General features: G+C 42.3%; 1 protein-coding gene across 3 annotated transcripts; it reads right to left on the minus strand.

Annotated features, from left to right (window-relative positions):
* Positions 1-341: 341 nt before the first annotated feature.
* LOC146657381 (acyl-CoA dehydrogenase family member 11) lies at positions 342-9,098 on the minus strand. 3 transcript variants are annotated; one of them, XM_085425423.1, is made up of 15 exons: positions 9,030-9,098; positions 7,566-7,878; positions 5,480-5,703; positions 5,272-5,371; positions 4,421-4,538; positions 4,070-4,212; positions 3,839-3,991; positions 2,265-2,359; positions 2,063-2,162; positions 1,845-1,985; positions 1,668-1,760; positions 1,481-1,588; positions 1,225-1,396; positions 823-889; positions 342-705 (listed from the first exon to the last, which is right to left on the minus strand). In XM_085425423.1, the coding sequence occupies exons 2-15, from the start codon at positions 7,848-7,850 to the stop codon at positions 594-596; spliced, it is 1,911 nt and encodes a 636-aa protein (XP_085281549.1). In that variant the 5' UTR covers positions 7,851-7,878; positions 9,030-9,098; the 3' UTR covers positions 342-593. The 3 variants fall into 3 exon arrangements, with proteins under 3 accessions (XP_085281549.1, XP_085281548.1, XP_085281550.1); XM_085425422.1 differs by having other exon boundaries at positions 7,566-7,993; positions 9,030-9,094; XM_085425424.1 differs by having other exon boundaries at positions 7,566-7,874; positions 9,030-9,082.
* Positions 9,099-9,376: the final 278 nt, after the last annotated feature.

The raw sequence follows: 9,376 nt of genomic DNA on the forward strand, positions 1-9,376 counted from the left end.
TTTCGCACCCACTCCCACCTCGATATATATCAACATATTTTAAAAAGGGGTGTTGGATATTGTTTGGGTGTTTATTTTATGTTTTTGCTGTGTATCACATGGAGCAATGTTCATTTTTGAAAATAAAAAGCACAGTGACTCAGTAAACTCACAGTTCAAGTCACTACAGTTTAATGAATATCAGAAAATTGCGTTAAAACTGCCAAGTTTTTACTGTTTTAAAGTTTATACATCAATATGTATGTGCAGGTTTTCCAGCAGTACAGTAAGGCAGTGTGTATGAACCTGGTCAGTCAGGGCCTGTTTTGCTTATGATGTGAAGTTAATCTCTGGGCTGCTGATCATTTGCCTTTATTTAAAAAACTACATTTAACTGTGGGAATTCACAGTTCAATTTACTGTCCAGTATTTACTCTGATACTGAAGACACAACCCATTCTCCATTTTATTTACATGCCTATTCAAGACCGAATTTCATTTTTAATGAAACATGATTTCAGTCATCCACAAAAACACAAACAATAATATAGCAGACAATAAATCTGTTTGTCACTAAGACAGACCGCAGGGCTCAGCAGTGACTCAGTGATTCTTCAGCCCTGTATCGACTGGTCAAAGACTAAAGCAGCATCAAGTGAAGTGTTGGAATCATAGTGACCTCTTCTCTGGTTCCTTGCCACGGGACACAAGTCCTGTTCGCACCACCTGGAAAATAAATAAAAAAAAGTGACAAAAAAACAATGATAAATAGTAACAAAATTATAGTGCATTTTTAAAAAATATTTTAGACAACTGCAAATTTACATTTTTTTTTTTTTTTACCTGAGAGCTGCATAGGTGTCAGATGGAGAAGCTCCTTTCCAACATGCGTGATCAATAAGAAGGGCTCCTGATAACAGAGTTGGGAATGATAACAAGGTGCATAGAGGTAAATGTGTTTATTGTTTGAATGTTTGAATGTTGTTTGAATGTTTGTTAGACTGAAAGATGTCAGCTTAAGCTTATGTTTTCAAAATGCTGATTTAGTTAATAACTTAATTACAAACTCAAAAAGCTGAAAAAAAAAGCAGAAAACATTTTAGTGAATATTTGACTTACGCTTAAAATTATTTATAATTATTTTTATGTTGATCAGCTAACCTGTAAATTAACTCATAGCTGCAGCTCTGGTGTGTGTGTGTGTGTGTGTGTGTGTGTGTGTGTGTGTGTGTGTGTGTTATACACCTGTGTAGATGCGAGCCAGGCTGTATGCCAGGTCTCTTGCTGCTAGCTCCAGGTAGCTGGGTGCTCTGGTTGCTGCTACCTGAACAAACTCTTCCAGCTCGCAAAGAGCTCCGCCCACTGCTGTCACAGCTGGGGCCAATGAGGAAACGCTGGAGGCGCCAGCCAGCAGAGACTATAACACAAAGAAAACAAGCGCACTTCACATTTTTGTTCTGCTCAGTCACAAAGAAGATTTTTTCATTAAACTTGCTTTGACCTTGGTATGGCTGAAGTAGGCATGAAGAACCATCCCTGAGCTACGAGCCACACACCGCAGCACATCCAGAGACAAAACATTTGTGGTACCTTCCCATATGCTCAAAACCTGGAAGAGGAAGAGATAAGTTAGTCTTTCACTCTTTTTTGTAAATCTCAAGCTATCACACCTCTAGTATCAAACTCACCTGTGCATCACGGAGTATTCCAGGCAAGCCAGTATCCTCGATGTATCCCTGGCCACCAAAGCTTTCCAAACCCTCCGACACCACAGCCACAGCCTGAGACAAACACAACACTGAAACAATCAGACAATCAAAACAGGCAAATAACAGCTAACGCTAGCATTCACACAAACTGTTCACCTGCTTCCCAGTGTACAGTTTGACGACCGGAGTGAGCAGCCGGAGAAGGTGAGCATCGTGCTCGGTTGCCACTCCACTTTCTTCTCGGCCCAACAGACGACACACATCCATCACCAGAAGAAAGGCCCCTCGAGACTCTACCTGTAGTGTGAGAAGCATGTGTCCTGAAGCATGACAGAAAACACTGTGTGGAGTTTGTTCACCCCCTGCCAGCTTACCTCCATTCTAGCAAGAGTCTGCATGTGCAGTGGGTGGTCTTTAAGAAGCTTTCCAAAGGCAGTGCGCCGAGTGGCATAGTCACGAGCTAACTGGAGCACCCTGTGAAGACACACAGTTACACAAATGTTTAACCAGCTTACTCATGCTGTGCTTTAAGAAATCAGCACAGATTCAAGTGTGGTAGTAGGAGCGGTGTCCTGCCTTCTCATAGCGGCTGCTGCAGAGACGCTGTTGTGGATCCTGGTTATGGTCAGCATATTAGCTATGGAGGACACACCTCTCCCCTCCTCTGAGAGCTGTTGAGGAAAACAAGTTTTCAAAGATTTGGACACATTATAGAAAAAAAAATTACAAGGAACATGGCTTGTCTTGTTTCTCTAACAGTGAAGGTTGGTGGAGTGGACCATAAACTGCCTGAAAATGTCCATACCTTTAAACAAAAATGTTGGATGATTTCCCTCACAGTGATTAATTACACTTTTGCCATATAACCATGTGTTATATAGCAAAAGTGTAATCACACTGTGACAAATTTCTGTAAAAATTCTCCCCCAGCAGGGTAATGCAGGATTTGTGGTACCACACTCGTGTCCCCCATGCTTAAGTGTTCTGTGTATGCACCCTACACAGCTGTGCTTGTGTTACAGTCCAAAAAGGCCAAGATTATGAGCTTGACACATATAGCGCTATGAGTGAGTCCAATTCTGAGCTTTTAAAAAGTGGGCCTGAACAGGAAAGGGAGCAAACATTATTGAAAAGTCAACCAAAAGAAAACAGCAGGAGAACCGCAGTCATTGTTTGCAGTGGACACTTTTCCTTATTTTTAACACTCAGTTTCACTTCAGCTTTCTTTATGTTGTAACTTTGGTCTTCCCCGCAGCTAGCTGAAGGCCCAACAACAGCAAGAACAGACCAGCTGTTCCACATATTGGTCACAATATGCCTCCTGCTGACAGTAAACAAATGCAACATGTAAGTGACTGAACACAAAGCTCTGTGCAGGACAGGCACGCAACCATGCTTGTTCCTTAATGCCCCCCACCACACTGCAAACGCTAGTCAGAAACCTACACGAGAAGCACAACAAAGAATCCGAGGGATTGACACCACCTCAAAAATCCCCACAACCCAATGTCAATTGGTATCCACAGGTTGCACAGGAGCAAGCCTGATCCAAAGAGGCTTACATGAATCAACGAATTTACAACATCCTGGTGTCTGGAGAAGAGCCAGAGACAAGTCAATGCTACTTTAGAGGCAAAGTAGTAAAAGGAAAAAATTAATCTGTTCTTACCAACAACGAATGCAGATCTCTACTTCTTGTTTTGGTTTGCTGTTTTTTCTGGGCTTGTTTTGCTTTAAATGATTCTCTCATATTAATTTAGCTGCAGCCATTCACAGCTCATCATCTCATGCTGACTGAATGCTACCTGCCCGAGTGCTGCCGCTGGAGCTGCAAGCAGCTGGCACTCTCATGAGTTGCACATCTCAAAAAGTTTCTGAGGATTCAGTGGGTTAAGTGCTACAAAAGTTGATTTGTGTTTTTACAAAGCACAGTGTGTACTTTTTTGTTACTGAGGAGTGGCAAATAAAATCACTGTGAATTTTTCCACCTAGCACACAAATGCAGGAATGGTTCCGTTTATCATTGCTGCACATAACTTGTTTTTGTGTGTGTGTGTTTAAGCAATTGCTCATATCTGCACAGATAGGAGACAAAGCCTATAGTTTGTCAATAAATTGTTATATCCAATGACCCAGCATGTGTAACTGACCCTGCGCGCTGGCAGGCCGTCCAGCAGTAGCTCAGCAGTCGGCATTTGGCGTGTCCCCAGCTTGTCCTTCAGTCGCTGAACCTCAATACCCCTCAATCGGCCATCCTCATCTCGACTCACCTCCGCATAGAAGAGAGACAAACCTTTGCTACCCTGTGGGACAGAGAACAGCAGTCAATTATATCACTCTACAATTCATTGACAATGCTTTGTGACCGATGTCAGCAGTACTGGTATGGTTGCTCCGGTTTTGTCCTGCACTCTGGCCAGTGTAAGAGTCATGTCTGCGTCCGTAGCAGACGTGAACCACTTGAAGCCGTGGAGCTTGTAGGAACCATCTGTTTGTGGAACAGCCACCGTCTCAGTGCCGCTGGCTGAGGACAATGAAAACAACTCATGAAGCATTACAACAGTTACTCTTGTTCTGCATGACAAAGCGGGAAAAAAGTATGCAAACAAAGAATCTCCTCCACAGATATCTGATCCCTTGAAAAGCAGAATTACAACACTGTTGTACTGCAGCTCTTAATTTATAGATTGAATCTGGGACTGATAAATGCAGAAAACAGTGTCACTACTTACCCACATCAGAGCCTCCCTGTCTCTCTGTCATCCACTGTCCGGATGTCCAGAAGCGTTCTGGATGGCGGGTGGTCAAACGACTGTAGGCGTCTTCTACTGGCCACGAAACACCTAAGGACTTCTCATACACAAATCCAAACAATCATTCACTGTGCTTACAAGGAAAAACAGAACTGGGGTAAGCAAGTCAAAAATATGTGTACATTCACTACTATACAGCCATAACAGCAAAATATAGAGTTTTATTCAGTTGCTCATCAATCTAATATACAGTTCCCTCAAGTACATGCTGCTGTTTTAAACAAAAGCTGGCACATTTTACTTTTTTTTTTATTAATATTATCAACATACACTGTGCAAACTGATTGGAAGGCAAATTCTCCTTAACACAAACAGGAAAATAAACAGCAAAAATATAATCTCTCTATAAAAGAGATAAATAACACAATAAAAGATAATACAAATATACAATATAAAAGGAAATAGGGTGCAAAATGCATATAGTGCAAACTGTTCCAGATATGGCTATGATTATGTGGTTCCTCAGCCAGTTAAAACAATTTTACTGGGGTGACTTGATGGACTGATTAAATTCTTGTATAACTTTTGAGATGAAACTGTCTCTGAGCCTTTAGTCTCAGCATGAAATTGTCTGTAGCGTTTGACGGATGGGAGGACGATGAATTTATATTCTTAAAATGCCAATGTTTTAAACTACATTGGCTACAATATTCTTCACTTAATTCAGTTTTAAATGATTGGAGGTAAATCCCATTACTAGTTCTGTTGTTCTAATCAGTTTGGCTTACAGGACACTGTATTAGTCATGTTATTCACTTCTTTAAACACACCTGGATAACTTTTGCAGCTCCGTCGGTCATAGCAAGAGGACAGGTGTAGAGGCCAGATGAGGGAGAGAAAAGATACAGCTTGCTCATCTGGTACACACGACTAGGAAACACATACATACACTTTTTGGAAGATGACAAAAACACGTTACTGAAGTGAAATAAGACACATGAGCTAAACCGAAAAAAGGAAGTGCAACGGTCTTCTAACCTCCACTCGCCAAATGACCTCTCATAGCCAATGGCAACGAGTCCTTCCTGCGCTGACAGGTCTTTCATGCGTTTCCAAGCATGGGAGGTCACAATGTGATCCACTCGGCGACCCCAGGGATCAAAGTGCACCAACCGTGGAGGATTGACCTCACACTCTCTACCCCAGCCATCCACCTCCTTTGCCACGTGTTCTCCAAATGCACACAAGTCTGAGAGAATCACCTGTAGACAAATTTATACACATACTATTCACACAAATACACACACACACACACACACATATACATACATGTATATATAAATTTTGTACTAATGTATGGTGACCTTGAGGGTCTTTAAAGGTGCTTATTATTACACACAATATATCGCAGACCTTATGAAACAGATCTCAGCCTGTTTACCTGATAGGACAGCTCCTCCCTGGCTTTTTAATAGTAACAAAGACCAAAGTCAAACTCTTATTGCTTTTTATACACTCAACAAAAATATAAACGCAACACCTTTGTTACTGCTCCCATACCCCATGGGATGGACGTAGAGACCTAAAATTCATTCCAGATACACAATATAACCATCCCTCCCAAACAGGGGTCACAAATCAGTCCAAATGTGTGGTAGTGGGCACATCTGCTATATTGAGATAATCCATCCCACCTCACAGGTGTGCCACATCAGGATACTGATCTGACATCATGAGTAGTGCACAGGTGTACCTCAGACTGCCCACAACAAAAGGCCACCCTGGAATGTGCAGTTTTGTCTCACAGCAAAATGCCACAGATGCCACAAGCAATGAGGGAGCGTGCAATTGGCATGCTGACAGCAGGAATGTCAACCAGATCTGTCGCCCGTGCATTGAATGTTCATTTCTCAACCATAAGCCGTCTCCACAGGCGTTTCAGAGAATATGGCAGCACATCCAACCGGCCTCACAACCGCAGACCTCGTGTAACCACACCAGCCCAGGACCTCCACATCCAGCAGGTTCACCTCCAAGATCGTCTGAGACCAGCCACCCAGACAGCTGCTGGAACAATTGGTTTGCACAACCAAACAATTTCTGCACAAACTGTCAGAAACCGTCTCAGGGACGCTCAACTGCATGCCCGTCGTCCTCATCGGGGTCTTGACCTGACTCCAGCTCGTCGCCGTAACAGACTTGTGTGGGCAAATGCTCACATTCGATGGCGTCTGGCACGTTGGAGAGGTGTGCGCTTCACGGATGAATCATGGTTCACATTGTTCAGGGCAGATGGCAGCTGAGAATGTCCCAGTTCTTGCATGGCCAGCATACTCACCGGACATGTCACCCATTGAGCATGTTCGGGATGTGCTTGACCGGCGTATACGACAGCGTGTACCAGTTCCCATGAATATCCAACAACCTCGCACAGCCATTGAAGTGGAGTGGACCAACATTCCACAGGCCACAATTGACAATCTGATAGACTCCATGCGACGATGTGTTGCACTGCATGAGGCAAATGGTGGTCACACCAGATACTGACCGGTTCTGGGTCCCCAGACCCCCAATAGCGCAAAAAACTGCACATTCCAGGGTGGCCTTTTGTTGTGGGCAGTCTGAGGTACACCTGTGCACTACTCATGATGTCAGATCAGCATCCTGATGTGGCACACCTGTGAGGTGGGATGGATTATCTCAATATAGCAGATGTGCCCACTACCACACATTTGGACTGATTTGTGACCACTGTTTGGGAGGGATGGTTATATTGTGTATCTGGAATGAATTTTAGGTCTCTACGTCCATCCCATGGGGAATGGGAGCAGTAACAAAGGTGTTGCGTTTATATTTTTGTTGAGTGTAAAATGAATTTGTGCTGGTGCAACAAAACTTAAGGAAAAATATGCACTACATATGTAACACTGTGCATATACCCAACACTTCTTTCAAAAAGAAAACAAGTTATGAGCACATTAAAAAACAACAACAACAAAAAACACATTATAATATAGTAATATACACCTAATATGGACATTGTTATTTAATGGGCCTGTTGTTCTTGCTCTAAAACTGGTAGTATGACACCCTTTCTTGGGAAAAACATGTAACCCCTGCTCACCTCCTGGGGTATGTGTCTCTTCAGATATCCTCTGAGCAAGGCATCTTCTACAAATGGGTTCTTCAGCACTGGGTTTTCCTGAAAGAAAGGCCCTATCCTGGCTCGGGTGAACGGCAGGTAGCCTGCTGCCTCCCACAGCTGTTCTTCATTGGATCTTCTTCTGCCTGGCTCAGCTACAGAAGCTGATCTGACGTGGATCAGTGGTCGAGGTGAAGGAATGACACACCACAACCTGCAGGAGCCTCCGGCTACACGTCGGCTCAGGAGGGCTGAGGACACTGACATGGCCCAATACCTTCAGTCTGAGGTCTGACTAGGGAGTCAACACAATGCCATTAGAGCAGGGACAGGTGACATTTAGATAAAGGCAGGAATGTTTCAGTTTTTTTAAATGGGGTGGCACGGGGCTGGTGAGTGGCGTCCAAGAACTAGTTGGGATCAGGTAAAAAAAAAAAAAAAAAAAAAAAAAAAAAAAAAGTGAGTTATAATAATTTTAATTTGCACAGACCTCCTTCTCCATAGACATCTATCTGCAAATACAGTAATAACAAAATACAAGCCACATTGAAGCACAAGAAGTAAGGTAACAAGTTAATAAAAATGAATCTGGATAAAACTGTTAATGGGTGTCATTTTTAGATATAAATAAGGGGGTCTCACACATCCTTTGTTTAGAGTTTGCAAAGTAAGCGACAGTAGTGGACCAAACCAATGTGAAGTACAAGAGGGGAAGTCCATCTTTCAAATTAAATCATTATTTTCCATTAATATGTAAACCAGTAGCATTCACGGGATGTAATAATATTTAAGCTCAAATAGTTACTTTGAAGCAATAAACTAATGGCAAGGACAAGTTGTATTGAAGTATTAAAGAGGACAACGGCACCCTCTGGGCAATGCCACCCCAGTGCCCTTTAGCACCACCCCTGGTCCACCCAGAGGCAGAACAGCATTCAGCTGAAAGCAATTTCTGTATATTTGGTTTTTACTTATTACTCAGAAAACAGGCGCATTTTTACTGATTTACTGATTCCAGATAGGATTAGCTTCTTTGTTTCTCCATTGCTGATACTTATTTCTTTATGTAAATTTATCTAGCTGGCTTGCAGACCATGGAGAAGACTGACAACCAAAGAAATGGGTCAAAGTTCATCTGGTTGCGTCGTTGCCTTTGTGCAGATATTATCTTACCGCTTGTATTCCAGGGTTTCCTTTATATTATTTAAATATATTTAAATATTAAACAGAGGCATATACTTGCTATCCTCTTCTTGAAACCCTTTATCATAACGCGTACTCTTCACACTCCAACCCGACAACAACACAGCAGTTAGCAATGACGTTCAACAAAGTTGTGAGCGCTTTATTCACGGGCAAGCTTACACAGACAACGCTGAATTAGTTTCAAATGAAACTTAAAAGCTTCCTAAATATCAAAGATATAGCTGCTAGCAGTCATCTTACCAAACGTTTTCCCAGCTGCGTTCACGTTCACGGCGGCAACTTAAGTTTCGCCTTCAAAATAAAAGTCTCTCCTCGTTTAAAGGTTCAAGTAGCACCTCCTGCTGCTACAGCAGCGACAAAAACAGCACGCAAACACACAGGTGACAAACACGTCTATCAAGGATCTATAGTGTATACAAAGGATAAAATATCGGGTATGATATGTTTATATAAATAAATATGTGTGGGACTAATAAAGGTTATCTTATATAAAACATCCCTTTTAGTTATGTTTTTTTGTAACTGCGTTGACGAGATGACTCAAAATAAACAAAGTGTTTACGTTCATTGTTAATTTTTTTTAAAGC

The sequence above is a fragment of the Rhamphochromis longiceps genome, linkage group LG12, assembly GCF_057381845.1.
Source record: "Rhamphochromis longiceps isolate RC_006_pf linkage group LG12, R_longiceps_female_GT1.1, whole genome shotgun sequence".
NCBI classification, from domain to species: domain Eukaryota; kingdom Metazoa; phylum Chordata; class Actinopteri; order Cichliformes; family Cichlidae; genus Rhamphochromis; species Rhamphochromis longiceps.

Coding starts and splice junctions, on each gene's coding strand:
- LOC146657381 (XM_085425423.1), bottom strand. CDS start 7,850: ATGTCAGTGTCCTCAGCCCTCCTGAGCCGACGTGTAGCCGGAGGCTCC. Junction 4,539..5,271: donor GAGCTGCAAAAGTTATCCAG/GTGTGTTTAAAG, acceptor GTGTATGAGAAG/TCCTTAGGTGTTTCGTGGCC. Junction 1,761..1,844: donor AACTGTACACTGGGAAGCAG/GTGAACAGTTTG, acceptor TGTTTGTCTCAG/GCTGTGGCTGTGGTGTCGGA.